General features: G+C 41.4%; 1 protein-coding gene across 4 annotated transcripts in view; it reads right to left on the bottom strand.

The window, feature by feature from the left end:
- Positions 1 to 321: 321 nt before the first annotated feature.
- The window catches only part of CEP41 (centrosomal protein 41), a 41,269-nt gene continuing 20,414 nt past the window's right edge, over positions 322 to 21,176 (bottom strand). For 3 of the 4 annotated variants that reach the window (XM_019646183.1, XM_019646185.1, XM_019646186.1), the window contains 9 exons: positions 19,616 to 19,663; positions 15,321 to 15,382; positions 14,167 to 14,236; positions 10,473 to 10,617; positions 8,663 to 8,814; positions 8,231 to 8,298; positions 7,068 to 7,182; positions 6,217 to 6,432; positions 322 to 5,526 (listed from right to left, as the gene is read on the bottom strand). In XM_019646183.1, the coding sequence (XP_019501728.1) occupies positions 5,378 to 5,526; positions 6,217 to 6,432; positions 7,068 to 7,182; positions 8,231 to 8,298; positions 8,663 to 8,814; positions 10,473 to 10,617; positions 14,167 to 14,236; positions 15,321 to 15,382; positions 19,616 to 19,663 (1,025 nt within the window). In that variant the 3' untranslated portion in view covers positions 322 to 5,377. The remainder of the gene's footprint in view (positions 5,527 to 6,216; positions 6,433 to 7,067; positions 7,183 to 8,230; positions 8,299 to 8,662; positions 8,815 to 10,472; positions 10,618 to 14,166; positions 14,237 to 15,320; positions 15,383 to 19,615; positions 19,664 to 21,176) is intronic. The other variant, XM_019646184.1, reaches the window with a different exon arrangement.

Here is a 21,176-nt window from a genome sequence, read left to right as displayed (position 1 = left end):
CTCTCACGATCTGCATTCATTTGGCAACTCATCCTGTGAACATCATCTAACAACCCCAGAGACTGAGGCTGCCAAATGTTGCTTGCCAAACTAAAAGAAGAAAATGAAAAGTCTCCCGCTTAACCACGGCAGTGATGTTCAGTGACATTCTAGAAAACTGCAGTGGCACAGGAGCTCTGCTAACACCGACTGAGGCACAGAGGGTTGCCGCTGCTTCCTCCCATGAAAGCCAGGCCTGTGGCCATAAGCCAGTTCATGCAATTTCTGTCTCAGCCTAAATCAGAAACATCACCACAAAGGAGAGAAAAGACCAGACACAAATCATATCAATACGGTTTATTGAATGAATAATTCAACCTCTCAGGAAAACAGCTTACTTTTTTCCTACAGTCTAATGGAACGTTTGTAGCTCTCATTCCTGAAGTGATACCTCAGTAGGTATCACTAAGAAACAAAATAAACCTCAGAAACCTTGGAACACCTGTCTTCAAGACAGGCCCCCAGACACAGACAGTGGAAATGTGGAAATACATATAGTGTCAGGGGCAGATGTTTCAGTCCCTGAATTTCCATCACCTTTCGTTCAGGCAGAGGAAAGCTCTCGGTGGAATCTCAGGTGACGAGGAGGGAAGCTGACAGCCAAGGGAAAGTTCTGTTTCCGCGGGTAACCTGGCGGCATGCCAAGGGAGAGACAGCATGGCTGTGCCTTTCCAGGGTGGGACGCGCGGAGCAGGGTGGCTGAATGAACTTGCTCTGCAGCCGCGGTTCTAAAGCTGGATCCTGTCTTCTCCACTTTCTAGCTCGGTGACTCAGGGCCAGTTTGTTCATCTCCACTCGACCCTCAGGCTCCCCACCTGAGAATGGGGGTGCTTACCTCGCAGGACTGTGGTGAGACTTAAATGAGTCAAAACATATAACAAAGAATCTAGGAACACTGCCTAATGCACAGTCAGCTCTCCATAAACGTCTATGATCTGGAAATCATCAAGATTTGAAACAAAAGAGGAAAAATAACCCACTCTCAGATGGGGATGGTGTGCAGTCTGTATTTGATAAATTCTGAAGGCCACCTTGAGCCTGAAGGAACCCTAAAAACAGGCCTGGCAGACTGAGACAGCCTGGGCCACCAGAGCGCCCCTAACAGCTCATTGGGAGCCTCCTGCAGGGGGAATTTAAAACCTCGGTGGTGAATGCCTCTCTTACAAAAACAGGATGTAGTCAAGGGGAGAAAAGATACGGAGCTTTCCGGATCTCCAGGATGGCAGGGCAGTGTTGAGTGGCCTCCACAACCAGCATTACATCCCAGACTTCAGTTTTGCCAGGTTCAATTCATTGAGTCACACACCCTATTAAGGGCCATGGTCCTATCGTTGATTTTCACCCTCTAGGGGCTTACAGTCAAAATAATTTCAAATAATTTAAACAACGTAGTCCATCCATGATCTCTGTGTGCCCCACATTGTATCCAGGGCCTTCAGGATGTCACACCAGACAAGAGAATCTGCTTCTGCCCTCAGAACGAAGGGGGTCAGCATTGGAGAGTGAGAGATCACCCGGGGGTCGCGGGGTGACAAATACAGTTTTGCAAACACACAAAAAATCGTGCACAGAAACCCGTTCTGTCAGAATGCAAGGCGGACAGATTTCCACCGTTAACACATTTTATGCTACACTTGACCTGTGTACCAATTTGAGGATACCACAATAGACAGCTTCAATAATTACTACAATTGTGGGGAAGTATTACTACTCAAATGTATACCGAACACTTCAGCACAGCGTCTTCTTTACTGTTTTTTATAGGGAAATATATTTGTTAATCAAAAAATTAACTGAACTGCACACAAGCATGTCATCATGCTCTCAGAATTACACTGATGAATTAGAATCCACATTTCTTATGTTTCTTAAGAAAAGTATTACGGGAGTTACACCTTTGACAGAACTGTGAAAAAAATGAACGTACATTAAAGACACTGAGAACATTTTGAAACTGGAGAAAGAAGGGTTCTTGATTATCTTCAGAGTAAAGCAAGAAGGCAGTTGTGGAATTAAATCCAGGTGGACAGGAGTTAATTATTCCTCTTAAAAAAAAGTCAGATAACATTAAAAAAAACAACATAACCAATGTATTACATAACAGAAACCAAAACCAACACAAGAAAAATTACCTACATATTTCTTCCTAGTCTAGGACTCTGATTTCACTTATATTCCACAAGGGGATTAGAGGGAAGAAGGTTTTTGTTTTGTGCTGTGTTCTTGGTGAGTGGCCTAAAGTCTTAAGAAGCTTTGTATAATCTGGATAGCACCACAGGAAAAATCCCTCAGCCACTAACGAACATGATTTGTTCTCTTTTAATTGTGTTTTACACCAAGTCCTATGATTGTGCTGGTTCTGGTTTTCTAGTCAAGGTAAAAAAAATAAAATGACTTTCAGGCCACTTGAATCATTTTTTACCTTTCAGTAGATTAAAGTGGACATCATTATAGCCCAAGATGTTCCTTTTGTTTTCCAACGAGTAATGTAGCTTTTCCCTCGCTCCCTTTTTCTTGTTTCCTGGCCTCTCCCCTTCCTTCCCTCCTTTCCTTCTTAAATACATACCCCTTGACAGCACTGAATGTATTATTTAGAGTTTGGCCATCGCCGCTGCTCAGGTGGGAGCTGTAGCTGTCCATCGATAAATCACCTTCCATCTGGGGCGTCACAAGGCAAGGACAGCTCATCACCCCCTGAAACACTGTCAAGAAAGTCCTGCTGCCATGTGTCTAAGATGGCAATTAGTCTCTGCCTGAGCGTGAAGAGAAACCCAGGCCTCTGACTACAGAGCTGAGGTCCTTGGCCCTCACCAAAATGACTTCCTGGTTTACTTATACAAAGAATATAAGCCTTCTTGGGAGATGCAGCCAAAAGAGGTACTCTTTCAAATCACCCCCGTCTCACGTGGCTCCCCCAAATCATCTCAACAGAGAGGAAGAGAGAAGTCGGCAGAGCTCAGCATTGTTATTAATAGCAAACAACAACGACGGACTTCAATCGCTACTACTCACAATTGAACAAAGTGTCACCGGGCCCTTTAATAATACACGTCAGTTAATCTGCTGAAGCAACAAGTCTAGTAGAACATTCAAGGCAGTGCCTTGAGCATGTAAAAACTGTCTTGAGAGTGACACTGAACATCCAAAGTGCAGAATTGGGATGGAACTTTGCAGAGTAGTTGTTAAAAATCCTTCCCAACAGGGCAGAGCACCCTGGGGAAGGCACATAAACACACCTGTCCTGCCAGGTCGCCCGGCTGAACACACAGCGATGCCAACAGGTCTGGCTAACCTGCTTCCGCACATACAGTAGTTTCTGACACTCGGGTGTTGTCTGGCGATGAGGATGCAGAACAGGAAGAAAGGGGCCCACCATTTACTCTCCAAATAGAACAAGTGAGGAAATCTAAACCCCTGACTCGTCAACTTTAAAACAGCGTAGCCAGAGCTTTGTTACAGAGAACACTTTTTTTTTTCCCCCTTAAAAATGTATATGTGTCAAAAAATGGCTGAAAATCTTGTCCACGCTAGGGGAAAGTTGAGTGTGGAAAACTTTGCATTTTTAAAAATCTACGCTGTAAAGAAAATAAAACGCCAGGGAGTTCTGGCGTTAGCAAAAGGCTGACCTAAGTTCTCAGGCAATAAATTTATGGGGAAACATGACAGGCTCCTCATTACAGCTATGTGTACGTTGGCTGAATTTTATACAAGATTCTTGAATCTTGTGGAAAATTGGGCACGGCTTGACATCTGAACAATGTCGCTGGTTTGTTTGATTTCTAAAGCATCGGAAAATGTTGTACTTTGGAAATCAAGTAGAGAGGAATAAACACTCTAAAACAGAACAGGGCTGAATCTCTCTGAAAGTTGTTTTTCCATATGCCTCTATGAGATATTTATTGCCATTATTTCTTTTACAAACACAGCCCCCCATGCTAGGAATACTGTGGTACTTTTTTTTTTTTTTTTCTGATGGCGAGGAAATGGTGCCATTAAGACAAATCTTACCCAGCAGCAGTAACCACCTAAGGATAGGCAATTTTCAGCTGGCTTTTCAGAAGCTGGTTGCCATGACAAAGAGCAAATTTATTCCTCAGTCCCTTATCACAGCTACAGATCACAGACCATAAAAATTAACAAGGCTCTTTTCCTTTTCCTGAGGATTTCAGAGTTCCTCATCCTTACCTGAGGTCTTTTGTTCCCCCAATTAAATGGAATGAATGTCAGTCATCTAGTAATTCAATTAATGCTGATTCAAAATTCTGGCCCAAACCAGAATCTACAATCGCAACCTCCTAATCATAGCTCAGTCATGAGAATGAAAAGTAAGCAGGAAATTGTATTAATTACTCAATTAGACTAATACTGTATTTTAAGCAAGGGCTTAAGGGGCTGTCAGCTCTGACAAAGGACCATGGAGCTGTCTTTACCTGTGTGCCCACCGTGGCCCGGCCAAAGCTAATGTTTTCAAGTGGCCATCATTTTTACCCATCTCAGATGGACAGACCCGAGCTGGGTAATAGAAATTCACACCAGCTGTGAATGAGCGACAGCTCGGGGGGCTTCCATGGCTCTCAACACGGCTCTGTACAATGGACGGGGCTTTCCTTGAGGGGCCCCGTGCCCTGTGTGAAGGCGAGCTGAGCACACATCATCACCTGTGCCGGCTCCAGGAAAGCAGCTATGGGGGAGGAATGTTTGGGAAGTGAGGGCTGCTCTACTGAATCTTAAAACTGAGCAATGCTCACAGGTACCAGCTCCAAACTCACGACAGAGCCTGCAGTGCGTGTTGGGAAGAGTGCTTCGGCCGGTGGGCCCACACCTGGGCGGGGGGTGGAGGGGGGGGGAGCTGGGGAGGCTGAAAGCTAAGTATCACCTGCACCCCCAGGGCCAGCTTCTCAGGCTGCAAAGCATACCTGGAGAACCTTCGTGAAACCAAGACTAGTAAGTGTAAAGGAACTAGTTGGGAAGAACACACCAGATGGAACTGAAGTACTGACAAAACAATGCAGGATAAAGACCAAAACAAGCTGGACCTGATTTAAAAACATTAATGCCTAAAAAAAAATTAGACTCTTTTTTTTCCTACTCAGTTTCAGAGACTTAAATATTTTGTAAACCGTAGGGAGGACCCTGGAGCCTGTCATGCCTCTGGTTTTTGTAACTCCTTCCCGAGCTGGGTGTGGGAGAGGAGCAGGGGACAGGAAGAGGAAAGGGGGCCTATCACACATGTCGTGGTCTTTCCTCTGCAGCAGTTTCTGGAAGTGACCGACTGGGGAACTGCGCAGGGGTTCCGAAAAGAGAGAAAACATTTATTCGACTAAGACAGACAAAGTCTTTACTTCCAGGGTTTGCCGTGCAGGTGGCCACTGACGAGTGAGCGGGGGGTCGGGTGGCCGGTGGGGCCCCCGGTGGGCAGGCTCTGACCGCTGCGGCTGCCTGGAACCTTGGAGTCCCTTCCGGAGGCATTCGCTTGGCTCAGCCGGCCTGAAAGAAGCAAGAAAGCAGGGAGCAGAGCTGCAAGCGTGATTCCAGGGACAATCTGCCAAGTACACTTTTAAGCTAATGAAGTCTTAGGCTACAACCACTTTCAAGCTAATGAAGTCCTATTCAGCATTTACTTAAGGCGAAAGCCTACTCTTTTATCCTTGAGATTAACTTGAAGGTGGGGAAGGGGGCAGGAATGAAAGGAAACCCAGACAGCTTTTCTTGCCTCCTTCCTCTCCATTATCCCTCAGCAACCTAGCCTGTCCTTCATTCCTTCTCAGTAGAGGTGGGGGCAGGAGCCATTCGGGGAGAGACAAGAGGAAGTGGTGTGCGAAGGAAAGGTCAGAAGTGGCTTAGATGTACCCAGCAGCAACAGGAGGAAACGAAAACTTTCCAGGAAGGAATATGAATGCCTCAGCTTACCTAGCCTCTCAACTCTGCCTGAGATGCACACTTTATTTGACTGATAAACTCTCTTCTAGGTCTGTGCACAATGCCTGTCTCCCCACAATCTGGGATCACCTCCACTTGCCCCCCACTCCCTGCACAGCACCTGTACCACCCCCCACAAATATTTTAAGGCTGAATATATTACAAGAGGTCAAGCTTTTCATGTGATGAGGTGATTTTCAAAGCTGCAAATCGCAAACCCTACAGAAAACACTCTCTCCAAAGGTCAAAATATCTTACTGGGATCGTCTGCAGGCCCCTGATCCTCTTCCAGATAATATTCTATCTTTTTTAGGTCTTCTGGGGTAAATCTCCATTTATTCTCCGCCGGCGGGGGTGGCCCTTTGGGGCTGGATCGTTTCTGGGCAGAACCAGGAGGAAGGGCTTGCTGGCAAGATGCTGGCAGGGAACCCGTAATCAGTCCTTCTGGGAATTTCTGAGCTAAGACTTTTAGACCTAGGTGTGGGAGATCGTCAGAAAAAGCAGCATTAACATGGGGAGGCCAAGGCAAAATCTAAAAAGGGGCTTGCATGTCTCATCTTTGGTCTCCAAGTCGAGGCCAACACCGGGACATGAAATCTTTCTTAACTGCGTCACCATTAAGTAAAATATAGCAGAATAATGTCAGCTGTTCCGTGGGATTCTGAGAATTCCACCCGAAATCCTTTCGCTCGAGTCTTCAGCATTAAGGCTATCTTACAGAGCCCCGAAGCAATGTCAGTATTTCAGGAATTTAAAACATGTGATGATAAAGCTAAGGGAAGCTTCGCAGAACCCCTGCTTCCTCCTTTCAGACAGCCCGGCTTTCTCTCTCTCCAGAATATAGGCATGCCTCGTTTAATTGCGCTTCACAGATGTTATCTTTACAAACTGAAGACAAGACCCTCCACCAGCAAGAAGATTAGGACTTGCTTGACTGTGACACTCACTTTTATTGCGGTGGTCTGGAACCGAACCCCGCAGTATTTCTGAGTTTATGTCTGTACTAAATCAGGACCACTCAGAGGAAAACGGTGACGGGGGAAGGTTGAAGGGTTGTGAATCCCGGTAATCTGTCTTTTCAGTCTTAAGGAGAGCACAGCCCCGCTCACCTCCAGAAAGCATGAAGAGGTTTTCAAACCCCCGCTCACACATGGTGGTGGCCGCCTGGCTGGCCAGCCTCTCATCGTCGTCGTACAGAATGATGATCTTGCCATGGGCATTTTTCTAAGAGGCAGATGAGTTAAGGCTTGACCACACTGAGTTAACGCTCTTAGACTAGAAGAAACCCCCAAGGAACCAAGAGCTGTCGGAGTTCACCTTTCTGAACTCAGGGGAACATCAGACCCTGCTCGTTACCCATCACACCAGCGGTTCCTGGATTTCTTCCTGCCATGGAAACCACACAAGCTGGTAGTTTTCTGTGTTATAAATTAATAGGACCATGGTCCAAGACAGCACACGTTACACACTCTGTACTCTTTAGCTCTGTTAGCATTACAACCCTGGAAAGCAAGTATGACAAGCTCCATTTTACAAGCAAGGAAATAGAAAAACCTTAATGTGCGTTGTGTTTTAATGCAGCCTTATTATAATACTAAAAAAAAAGGGGATCAATTAAAAGTACAATAGAGGAAAAGTTTAGTAAATTATAGTAAATCTGAAGCTAAGATATACTGCATCAAAAGTAGAGTTTGAAAAGAGCTTGTGTTAGTGTGGGAAATACACTGTAATATGAAACGGGGAAAAGCAAGATACTAAATTATATATACAGTATAATTTCTACTTTGTTAAAAAAGTACATAGAAGACAATCTGGAATAAAATATACAAAAACGTAATGAGTCGTTCAAATGGGCGATTATTGGAGATTTCGTACATAGTTCAGTATTTAAATGATTTTCTCCTTGTATGATTCTTTTGAGCAAGAAAATTAAAATTTTAAGAAGAAAAAAATAAAACAGAAGAAAATTTACTTCTTAAGTTTTACTTGGGAAAGCTTTCTGGGGGGTAAAAAAAAGTCTCAGGACTAACTCTTAATGGACCATAACCTTTCACTTGATGTTTTGGGGCCCAGTGAGCATGGCCAGGAAGCTGCTGCTGTAATAGTCGGGATACTCAGCAAGAGTTAAGAATTCAAATTCCACAGCATGCTAAGTAAGCTGATTATTATCAAAAGTCCTCAGAGTTTCCTTACCAGGAGCACGATTCACAGTAAGTTTGATTCTTAAAAATCCTCATTATGACCCAACTCCTTCAAATGCAACAAAGGATACATATTCAAGAATATCATTTGAATAAGGGTTCATTGTTCTAGACAGAGTTGCAATTGGGTAACTGTAAGCTGCAAAGAGAAGAAACACTTAGGAAGTTCGTAGTTCTCTTAGTAGGACTTGGCCCCAATTCCCAGCTGGTGTGAAGTCTAACTAAGAGTTAAAAGAGATATATTTTCAAAATCAACGAGCCATAAACCTAAATACTTTCCTGAAAGTAAAAACAGGATACTATAAACAAAAGATGAAGCTTCACTTGACTGTCTGACATTTAACACGGGGCATTCCGGGAAAGCCAGCTCACAGGTTCCCACAATGGGTCCCACTAACATATTTCCTTAACTTTTGACCATGGGACGTGCTTCAGTCCTGCTGGGACTCAACAATGGACTCACTTTCGGTGAGTGAGACACTACAAAGCCTTCTCTCTCTTACCTCCAACAATGTGGCACTGCTGGTAAGAATCTCTATCTCGCACATCTAGCAGCAGGAAGGGGCAGTCGGGATAAGGTTTGTCTTTGGTGTTGGGCTCTGCTTTCTTCACTAGCCCTTTGTCTAGATCCAGTTCCCCAACACCACTGATGACGCTGCAAGTGAAAAAGGAGGTCAGCAGAAACTCGTCAGGGGTTGGTGGCTTAAAGGCCAAGCGCGTTTCTTCAGAATAGCGAGAGAGGGAGAGAGCTCGGTGGCTTTTCAAAAGACACTTCAAAGAAAAAGGGACATGGATCTAGTGTCTCAGTTCTGCCTCAGAGCTCCAGATCCTAGGGATTCCTGTTCTATCTCACTGGACCCCAAGGAGGGGATCCACAGGTCCACACTTACTTCCAGAGAATGCATATGATGTCATTTGCATGGCTGAGGGGGTACAAACTGTGGGGTCACATTCAGAGAGACAAAGAGGCGAACAGTTAATCCAATGCAGTTTTGAGGAATGTAAGAAAGTGGAACAAACGGGGAAAGATTAAGGTTGAGAGGACAGGAAAAATGAAGGTGTTTCTCTGTGTATTATATGTAACATAAAGTAACAACGTTTTAATATATTTCATACAGTAACCTAGCCAATATAGATTTTGAACCTTTTCAGTAGTAACCTGAACTTACTTCAGTTTTATACGTTACAATGTTGAGGTAGAAGAGGCTTTTAGATTTGGTCACATTCATATAATGAGACAGAGGACAGGCTGGGATTAAAATGAGGGAGTTTGCCACTTACAGTTCCGTTTCTAAGATCATAAAATGATTGAAATTTGTTGCATGTTAATACTACAGGCAAAATGTGATGAAAACATGAATCGAAGGAAGAACGAAGAGTACGTGTGCTTAACAAAATGGCAGTTGGGAAATATCGCTAGAATAAGAGGATGATTACTTTCCGAGGCAAATCGGAAGACATATCTGCCAAACCAGAGGTGGGCACGTAACACAGTTCCTCTCCCATCACAGCACATCAAATTCTGCATTTAAGTCTGATAAACACTAGAACTATATGGCACATAGCGCACCTGTTGGCGAACCGAAGGAGAAGAAAATCTATTACATAGGAAAATGCATCCTCAGTGGAAGCCCATTTGGTCTACCTTGTATTGAATGCAATTTTAGAGTCTTTGCACCAAAGACGTTATAAAAATAACAGTGGTGGAGATGACAGCAATTCTTTCTCTAGTTGAATTGTTTCACCAGGAGAAGGGATGAATATGAGCATGTACTGAAAACCAGCACTGTCTTAGAAACAACAGTTCATATCTGTGAGAAGAGCGTTGCATCGTAGTCTATGAAACAAGAAGGTGCAGCCACGTGCAGCGTGAGAATCGATAACCAAAGGCTGCGCTCCCTTTTTTTGAATCTACCTATTTAATATCAGAGCACTGTGTGGGGCACTCTGTTTTCCTTCGATTCTTGTCAGGGTAATTAACTGCCGCAGACAGAAAAGGCGGAGAAAAAGCATCCTCTCCGAGTCAAAGGAAAGTAGCTGTACAGCCAAGTCCTAACAGCAAACATGCGCATAGGAAGGCTGAGAAGAATGGAAGTGAGGCATGCAAATTAATGCTCTCCTTTTCATCGAATCTTACATTAATTGACAAAGAATGCTGTGAAAAGATTCAGGAGGTGGCACTGATAGAAAGACAAAGTAGAAGGGCTGAGATGAAAATGCTGGACTTCACTATCGCCAGTTACAGCACGGAAATCGGCCCCTAGACTAACGTGAGGGTAAAATGCAGTGAAAACAGGCATCCGATCAGAGTACCTCTGGAGAGTCGAGCGACTGGAGTCCCCTGCTCCCATGCTGTTTATAAACTGGACAGGGCTCGGCGACTGCTCCCCAGGGCTCCCCTTCCCATTGGTCCTGGCAGTGATTTCAGCATCAGGGTCCGAAGTGGCAGAATCATTGTCTAAAATTTGCAAATGAAGAGATAAGTAAATTTAACCGCAGAATGTATATTTACTTGTCAGGCAGTGTCACTGAAATCAGGTCAAGAAAAGGAAATCACGTCAGCATAATTAAACTGTTCTATAAATTCTAATGGACAGATTCTCTGTTGTCTGTGGGCCTCAGGAGTCCCTAAGGCCCTTTTAGGGGATGTGCAGGGGAAAAAGCTGTTTTTATAATAATACTCGGATGTTGTCTTTTTTACTGTGTTGATATTGGCACTAATGGTGCAAATGAAATGGTGGATAAAACTGCTAGTGTCTTAGCAAGAATCAGGGTAGTGGCATCAAGTTTCATTAGTAACCATTCTAGTTTTCACCAACACCCAATCAGTGAATAAATATGGCAGTCTCACTAAAAAACGACCCCATGAAGCAGTAACAATTAATAATTTTGTTAAATCTCACCCTTAAGTAAGCATTTTGTAAAAAAACAAAACAAAACAAAAACCAAGCAAGCTAACAGAGGTAAATAATTTATCTTATTTTGGATTTTATGAGTCTAAAGCAAGAAAACAAAATACAACATGAAAGGCTAATGGATTTAATCATGTAAAAATACAAGTCTCATATATATATAAAAAAACAACACAAAGAATATTAAAAGGTGAATAACAAATTAGGAAAAATATCTATGACATACATGGATGAGAATAGGTTAGTATACTTGATTTATAGATTTTAAAATTTAAGTAGCTCTTTAATTGAAAAAGAATCATGTGTACACAGTAAAAATGCAAACAAGATAAATTAACGTGGAAAGGAAGTCGTCTTTCCACTCCAGACCTGCAGGCCCTCAGGGAACCAGCTTCACATATTTATGTCTCCTTCCAGAAATAAAACAACTACATACTTTTGACTATATTTTATTTCCTCCTATTTTTACATATCCAGGGGAATGCCATTCATACTGCTCTACACTTAGTTTTCTGGTTTTATTTTTACTTAATAATTCAGCTTAGCAATTGTTCTAAATCATCAAGTAAAGATTTTTCTCATTTATTTCCAACATTGTAATGGTTCCCAAAGTAAAAAGATATCATAACTACAGAGAGCTTTCATAAATCAGTGAGTAAAAGATGAACATTCTATTAGAAAAACAAAAAATGGGAAAGGACCTGTAATGTCCTGAAAAGAAGAAAAATGTATGGCCAATCTCACTATCAGAGAAATTCAAAATAAAACTAGTAGATAGTGTTTTTCATTTATCAAATTGGTAACTATTTACAAAAATGATCATTGTTCAGCATTGGCTAGGATGGGGACAAACAGGTCTTCTTATTCACTAGGTGGGAATGGAGACAGGTAGGGCCATTCTGGAGATAATGTGGAATGAGAACTGAGTGTCTCAAAATGGTTCCACCCTTTGTCCCTCTGCAGCGATTCACCTTCCGGAAATAATCAGAACCACACAAACATTTATGTATTTACATTGCAGCAGTATTTTATAAAAGTGAAAAATTAGATAAATTGTAATGCCCAACAATAAAATGAATAAATTATAAATGATAATGAAATGAAATAAATTATGGTATATCCAAAGAATAGACATTATATGAGCACACAACATTTACACTGAAGCTCTGGAAGTCTATTTAATGACACAAGAAAAGGATGCATGATAAAATGTTCATTAAAAACAGCATAACACAAAACTATATACAAAGAGTATGAATTTGGGTAGGAGTTAGATGGGAGGGTAAACATATCAAAATGTTAACAGGGATTATTAGTTACTTTAATTTTATTTATATATTTTTTGCAGTTTTCTAATTTTCTAAAAATATACTTTTCAGTTAGGACACAACAATAAACATTGTAAGAGAGGATTTTTTTTTTTAATCCTTCAAAGATAGCCAATATGCAAACAGATTCAATCTGTTCTACAGGCATTCCTGAGTGAGTTATTATTCTGTGTAGAGCACTAGAAAACCACTAATATTACTCACACATTATGGTGTCCTATTTTATAAGAGCCTATTTTGCTGTGCAAATTCATCTCAGAAGAGAAAATTGCATGTGCCCATATGTCCTGGTGCTGCAATCTCTATAATGAATTAAAAGACCCAATCCAGGTACTTATATAACCAGGGGAAAATTGGGAGTACTTGTATGAGGAGACTCAATTATCTCGGTTACAAAGAGCCCTTATTTCTCTGCTGTGTGAGAGGCATCTGTCAAAGATAAATTCCTGGCTTTTTCAGATTCTCTTTATCCTCCCTAACAAAAACAAGCCCAGGGAAATGACAGTTGAGTTGCACAAACCCAGTGTTCAGACTTCCTGAGAAACTTGTCTTGAAATCAGAAGTCAAATTCCTGGCCTATATCAACCTTAACAAAACACATCCCCTTCAATAAACAGCCCCACATTGATTGTCGAGTGCTTCAGGATAAAATAAAGACCTTCACTCTGTGTATTCTTTTCATGAGTGTACAACTAAGGGGTTTTATTTCGACTCGGTATTTAAGAAGGAAAATCTGGAGCCAACTATCTTTCTAGCCTTATCTCCTACCAGGCACCTATGCCTCCCTCAGACCACAGCCAGACTGGATTACGTGATTCCCCAGACATGCTGGGAGCTTTTTCTCCTCTGTGTCTCCGCTCAGGCTGCTTGTCGGCCTGCAGTAGCCTCACCCTCAAGGCCCAGTTCTGAAGCCTTAGGAAAGCCTGCCTCCGCTTCCTAACTGGAAAATATCTTTCCTTCCTTGGACTCCTCAAGCGAAGCCTCTGGTTGCTACGGGAGACACACAGATTTGTATCCTAGGCCCATTCCTTACTGTCTGTATCATCTTAAGCAAGGCCTTTCACCTCTAAAGCTTGGGCTTCTCATCTGTACAGTGTACCTTCCTTCTGGAGTTTTTGGGAAGGTTCAATAAGAAAACTCATGTGAAGTTACCTAGCAATATAGTGGGGGGGTGCCAAAAAAACATATACACATGACTTGTATTCATCTTTTGTTATCGGTATATATTGAGTATTACAATTTTAATACAGTTTTTTTTCCTTTCTTAAAATGTGTACACATTTTTTAGGCACCCTCTGTATATGGTTTCCTTTCAGTCCTTCATTATGAATTTCTGCCATGTTAGTAATTCTGTGTTTGTTATCATTCTCCTTACCCAAGGCGCACATGTGTGTGCACATGCGCCATGCAACCACAAACTCCATGTACACAGAGCTGTGTTTTCTCATCTTTGTCGTCTCACAGCACCTAATTCTGTGACTTGTACTATATCAAAAACACTAACAATATTTGTTGAAAAAGTAATTAGTATATTAAACACATCTAAAACATTTAAAACACAAATGTTCGAGCCAGGAATCCAGATGGCGGTTTAAAAAGAAATAAGAATTAACAATGAGAGCACCAGATAGCATTTCTCAGAGAGTAACCATCTAATTACAAATAGGTACATCAAAGTCCCAAGTCCCTGTGAATACAAACGCACAGGGGGAGGAGGTCAAACAAACCATCAATTCCTTATTTCCCGGCATCCTCAATTCTCATTACCTTCTAGCCTCTGAATCTCCTCAGCTGTCACTTCCAGTGTTTGATCAGACAGGGAAGCAACTTGGATGACCTGCGAGAAAAAAGAATGAAATGTGTAGATGCGTGTATGTTTGTTTGTCTTTAAACAGAGACAGTTCTGTCTTACAAAAGATGAGGAAACAGCAAGCATCAAAGATCTCTTGTTTCAAGAAACTTTCAGTGTCCTCAACTGGACACACCACCTCAGGTCTCCTTACTTTGGGAGTGGTCATTACACTGCAGATGATCATTCCAGAAGAAAAGATTCATTTAAAACATTACACAATAAACTGAAGAGACCAAAGGGGTAATTTAGGACAAGAAACATGAATAAGAGTCTAAAACTGCATCCATATACTGGGTTGTCGGAAAAGTCATGACGCATTTTTGCAACGAAAAACATAGAAAAAATATGTCATGACTTTTCCGACAACCCAATATATTCTAGTCCCAATATGACGTTATTTCTTGAAAATGCAATACTTACAATAACAGAATTATATCAGCAATTCTTTATGCAATGAAGAAATAAGTGTAATTATGAGTATACTGATTACAACAATGCATATCCACGTATAGTTTTGAAAGCACGTTTCACATTTTCACTCATGAGACCCAAGATTCATCTTGAGTTACATCAATGGAATTCTTGTTTGGGGGCCAGAGAGACACTTTGTCCATACTTTTCAAGTGAAAGAAGAAGGAGACTTTGCTGAAGTAACAAAACCACCCATGGCAGAAAGAGTTGGAAAAAGAGCTCAGTAATAGAAGGGAGATCACCTGGTTTCCACAGAGAAAAATGTCCCAACAATCCAGAGTCCAGAATTCTAGATTCTAAATATTATAACTTAAATGAAATGAACAAGGAAAAAATGAAATGAACAAGGAAAAAAGAACACCTATACCACACATTTGATGATTTAAAAGTAGAAGGCACTTTTTACTTTAAAAAATTCTTATCAAAGAAGAGAACACTTTCACACCATCCATACGCCAATTAATCCCTGCACAGGTGAAATAAAAAGAATCGGAGGAAACCCCTCTGCAAACATTACCTAGAGTCGAATGCAGATATACTCACATAAAGCAGCACAAATCACACAGTCTTTACTCCAACGTAAGATCATTGAACTTACCAGCTGGGCAAAAGTTGTAACTTTTAGTCTCTTGAAAAGCTCATCTTTTTTGTATCTATAATCTGAAAAGCAGGATAGGACAAATGTTTTTCTAGGTTTATTTGGCTTTCTTAGAAGTATTCATTCTTTCTAGTCATCAGGTTATATGGCATATTTTTCACATCTTTATATGCTTTTAAGTATATTACCTCATTTGACCCTCATATCATCCTCGAAATTGAAAGTGGAAGGTATTATATCATCTCTTCTTCTCCACCCCCACCCCCCAGGCTTTGGCCAATTGGAAGCCGGCAGCTGAATTTACAAGCCACCTTTTTGTCTCTAGTGACTTTTCCCCTTGCCTGTATTTTATTCATCTACTATTTTCCTTTTACTCTGCTGTCCCTACTTTGAACATACTGTGTCGCATGGAGTTTTGTCATCTGCTTTAAATCCTTTTCAGAACAAAACAGGGAATAAATGTTTACATTTTACAAAGAGAGCCAAAAGCTGAGTTGCCCCAAGTCAAACAGCTCGTAAGATATTCACGCTCCTGCCTTGGAATGAGAACAATCATATTCCCGAGGTTACAAAACTATGCTCAGGACACAGGACACAGGACAACACTGGTTTCTCCCTGGGGTACAATGCTGGGCACGAAGTGATGATTGGTCCCGATACTCTTTTGTATCCATTTCTCTTCAACTCCACTTCAATAAAAATCAATTTATTCAGTTTTGCAAGACGAAAAAGTTCTGGAGATCGACTGTACAACAGTGTGAATACACTTAACACTATGGAACTGTATACTTAAAAATGGTTAATTTTATGGTATGTGTTTTTTGCAATGAAAAAAATTAAAATCAACCTAAAGGATCAATATTTATCCAGTGCTGTCTTTACAGTACTGGGACGTAACTCCAGGGAGGACAATAATTTGTGTTAATAATTCTTCATGTCACATTAAACAGTTAAAAAAAATGAGCCAATCTCACTTCATCTGATATCTGCCCCATAGAAGCATGTTCAAAGTTAGATTTCTTAAAGTTTTCTGATGATGGCTGCCAATTCTGAAGGTTTCAGCATTGAATTCTCCCCCACTCTTACCTGGTACTCCTCTTCTAGGTTTTTATATTGGAGCCCATGACTCCTTAAAGGCTGTTTCATTATTTCAGAATTACTAACGGATAATTACTATGGCCTTCACAGCATAGATGTCTCATAAGCCAAAACTCCTAGCAACCAAGGAAAGGATTAAAGGTATTTAAGATTGTTTACTTGATGTTACTAATCATTTCCATGAATTTTCCAAAAAAACTCAGCACAGACCCGATAGTTACTCTGGAGGATAATGTTAGCTTGCTTTACCAAACACCTTACAACTCAAGAGTTAGGAAATGATAGTACCTTAAAAATCAGTCTTTGTAAATATACCAAGGCTCTTTCTTACAGGAAATTAAAGCTTCTCTGTCCTAAAATGTCTTCCCCCCGCCCCCCTAAAATGTCTTAAAGAGAAAAATTTGGCTAATAACTGACCATTACTTCTAGAAAATTCTCAGAACAGCTTCTTCTAGATACAACGAGGTAAAACACACCTAGATGCAAAGGATTCTAAAACCCGCCAGGATACAGACCCAAATAGATGAGCACGAGCTATACGAAGTGTAACTGAACAACTACAGTATTCCCCTCAATTGCCACCAACCTCCCACCAAAAATAATTTATGTAAATCAAAATGGCAATAAATCAGCCAATGAAAACAGTCAACCGCGTTCAAGCCGTTTGCACGATGCCATTTATCCATTGATACTCCTTTGGTATGGCGACATAGTTTGAAATACTTCGCCAATTCTTCACATTCTAAATACAAAAAGTACACATTAACATCCCCTTGAACTAAGTAGAAATTACCTCCGACAAAAAAATAGGCTCTGCTACATTCGAATGATTGGCATTTCTAGCATCCTCTCGCAAGCACTAGCAACCCCGCTCCTCATTTGAGCCTGAACTCTACATACCTGGTTCTGGTTTAGAAGGACAGCCATCATTAGGACTTTCTGACATTATTACTCAAGAGATAAAAGATCAAACTAGACGTCTTACAGTAAGTTTTAAAGTTTCTAAAAAGGAAGACTTGGAAAGCTCTGTCAGTCTGTCCTCTCAAGGGCGAACAGGGCTTTAAGAATGGGCGCTTCTGCCACTGTCACTTCTCCCAAGCTCCGTGATGGAGACAAATAACCCTAGTTTCAGAAATGTTATCAAGTTTTGCTTCTCCAGTAAGTCTGGAGTCGAAGTCTGTCTCTCTCGAGTTACTGGAAGGACAGAGGCCTGACTATCTAGGATGTTTCACACTGGGTCCAACTAGTGTCATCTAACCACCAGAAACCAAGAATAGGCTTTGTAAACGGTCAATAGACACAGAGTGTCTATTTTCCCCAGGCAGAGTTGAAAGAATATTCAGATTACAAAGGAATTCTGCGTTTTCAGGGTGCTGTTAAAACACGTTATTAGCAAAGGGAAGTTGGGCTCACAGTGGAAGACAAATCAAAGGAAGTAACAGAACAAGGTTTGTGATTTCACAGAAAGACATGGCATCTAAGGTAACCCGAGAAAAGTGATGGGTTTAGGGTGTCATGAAACAAGGCAATATTCTCCTCCCTTTTGACCCAAAACAACACCTTCAACAGAAAATGGGGAAAAGAGAAGGAAATATCTTCCAACATGTAGATCCCAAACCAGAATCTGCAGTAATTCTAGTCGGGGAATCAGCACAAAGTGTGTGAAGCAAGGTGAGAGGAACCTCCTGTCTTACTAAAAGGAAGCCCTCGACTTCTAAAGAGGGAGGCAAGCATTTGCAAGGACTCCATTCCAGAGCTATTTCTTTGGGGAGATAAGCCCCATTGAGAGTTCAGTTACTAAAGAAACCACATTGTGCTTTTAAGAAATGTTTTAAACGGGGTTTCTACAATCTAGGTGCAATGACACATTTTTATGGGACAAATTTTGGTGTGGACAGGTGAGCTTGCACTCAGCTACAAATGGACAGGAGGTTGAAAGAGACTACAAGTTGAAAGTGAAGCAGGCCCGCTGAATTCTGCCTGCCACAGATGACTTAAGGACGACAACCATGAAGTCTAGGTGAGTAAATAAGGTTTTTTGCATAGTTTAAAATTTTAATATATACTTAAAATATACATACTTATATAAAATGCAATGCAATATATAAGATAGAACATAGACTATGTAAGAAGAAAAGAGAAGGCTACCATGACATTACATATTAAAAAACAAAAGTCTATTGCATTAGCCCTTAGAGCCTGACAAGGCAAATCGCAGTCAGCAGAAGCTGCTCCACAGTCCATGTCTATTATCTGGGGGCTTCTCAGCAATTCACAAGGAACAGGAACATTATCATTTAAATTAAAAGGCCTGCTGTGTAAAAACAAAAGTTCTGGTGAATTCTGGATTTGTAATAGCCTCTTCCCAGAGGTGTAGACCAGAGCCAAGTCCTGAACTGCTAGCAGTCAGAGCACCCTGTTACTGCCATTAGCACTGGGCTCTCCTCCTGAAAATATGAGCAAATCCATCTTAGAAAAGAGATGTTTCTACTTCTTTAATTCTGGCCTTGATGTGTACATTTTACATCCGTTTTGGACACAGATTGAAAAATGATGCTTTTGTGCAAGGGTGACGCACTCAATGGCTAGTAGCAAGCATGTCTTTGCAGAAGATTAGTGTTTTTTTTTAAAAAAAGGATGCTCATGAAATATGATTTTTAATTAAGAGAAAGCAGACTGCACTGAATTTATAATGCGTAACACCACCACACTTTAAGAATAAGCTCTTTCTCACATCTCTAAGTCTTTCATGAATACTATCTAATTTACACTCAAAAGAATGTTATGGAATGAGAGAGATATTATTCCTCCGGCCTTGGGTATAGGGAAAATAAGAAAACAAGACAGATGAAGTACCTTGAAAAAGCCCACAAAGACTGCAGTACAATGAAACTGGACGCTCAGGTTCTCACTGCTGAACCAGATCTCGTTCCACATTCTAACATTAACACCTCTTACGGGACCCAAGTCAGGCAGAACTTGACCTGGAAGCCACAATCTGTGCAGCTAGCCAGGATGGTGAAGTGTTCCCCACACTTTCCAGGCACCAGCCAGGCTCTCCTGACACCCCTAGCTGTCTGAGTGTGTCAGCTGTAGAGTACGGTTAATAAGTAGTTATTAATAAGGGGAGTTAAGAAGCCAGCTTCTAGAACGACTGCAGGGTTCCATGACCCTAGCCCATCAATCGTGTTACTCACTTTTCTTGATCTCTTCTAGCTTCTCAATGTATTTAGTCATACTGTTACCTAAAAAGAGAATAAGGATTTTAGATATGTTTTTAATGAGATGAAAAGAGTAATACTGTGACAACAGAATGGAGGACAAGGATTCCCTAAGCCTTCCTGTCCTGTTCTTACGGAACTGCAGGAGGCAAAGGGGCCACGCATAGTAATAGTCTTTTGGATTATACAGCATCATTAAAAGATGAGTAATGAAAGAAAACGTTTTGGTCAAATATGTTTCAGCTGGGGTGTACACTCAATAAACATCACGAAGTCCCAGGCAGTACAGATGATCACTTCACACACACACACACACACACACACACACACACACACACACACACACACACACTTTTTCCTTTTTTGAGCCAAGGCTTTCCTCCTTTTATTCCCCCTCACCCATAATCTTTTTGTGGGGAAGATTGCACAGAGGAGAAAGAAAAAAGCAATGATCTTTGAATGTCTAAAATGTGCCGATGTGGCTATCCAAGCAACCCTTTCCTCTCCACTCAGGCTTGTGGTTTTCCTCTTTCCTGAACTTGGCCTTCCATAATTTGTGCTGATGTTGCAGCCCAAACTAGACCACACAGTCTGTACACCAGGTCACACCGGGGATTGGGTTTGCTGAGAAATAACAGCAGATTCCCACCCTGTGGACTCCCCAGCCCTCATATTTTATAGCCTGGTTCTGCAATACGAGGTTCTCGCCAACGTGGGTTGGAGAGTTTTCGCACATTAAAACTGGGCCAGGATCACTCTGGTTTCTGAATGAACTCAAGTCTAGCTCTCAAGCCAGTGGTAATTATGTTTTACTGGGCATGCTTCAATTTGGTCCAGTTCAACACAGCGAGCTCTAGTTGGCACCTGAAAGGTATATAGCAAAGAGGGAAAATATTCAAAATAATTTCTCATTTCTAAAATTGTGCCCCTACCTTTTAAGCCTAGTCAGATTCAGTCCCAATGTCAGATAAAAGAAATGCTTCCAATTAATGGCATGAACTGATGTTTTTAGGGACTAATTCTGAATTTTTCTTCGTGTTTAAATCAGAAGCAGAGAGAGAAAAGTCTTGCTCTGAAACCCAAAATACATTTTCAAAAAAACAACTTATGTCATTTGTTATTATTAAATCTTTACCAGGAATTCATCATGGAATGAAATTCCACTGAGTTTTTTTTTTTTTTTCATCTGAAGACACACACACTCTCTGGATCAGGACTCAGTGTAGTTAGTCCTCCGGCCAGGCTGTATCCTTCCAAAAGCTTAGAGAGACGTAGCTGCCTGAGCCATCTCGTAAGAGGCACTGGAACGTCTCAGAAGAGGTCCAAACAGCACAAAAGGCCAGGATTAGAACCAAGTACGATCTTTTCTAGGTTCTTCAGGCTGGAATTGACTTGAGACGTGACCAGATCGCCAGAGTGCAAATCACGAATTCTTCCTAGACACACACATCCCTCTCCCCGGCAACTCTGAACTCTCGCGGGAACTTGATGGTCAGTGCAATGGGGGAACAAGATAGGGCTAATCTAACAGTGTGCT

The sequence above is a fragment of the Hipposideros armiger genome, unplaced genomic scaffold, assembly GCF_001890085.2.
Source record: "Hipposideros armiger isolate ML-2016 unplaced genomic scaffold, ASM189008v1 scaffold_97, whole genome shotgun sequence".
Lineage (NCBI taxonomy): Eukaryota > Metazoa > Chordata > Mammalia > Chiroptera > Hipposideridae > Hipposideros > Hipposideros armiger.
The sequence above is the reverse complement of the archived record's forward strand: the minus strand, read 5'-3'. Positions and strand labels throughout refer to the sequence as shown.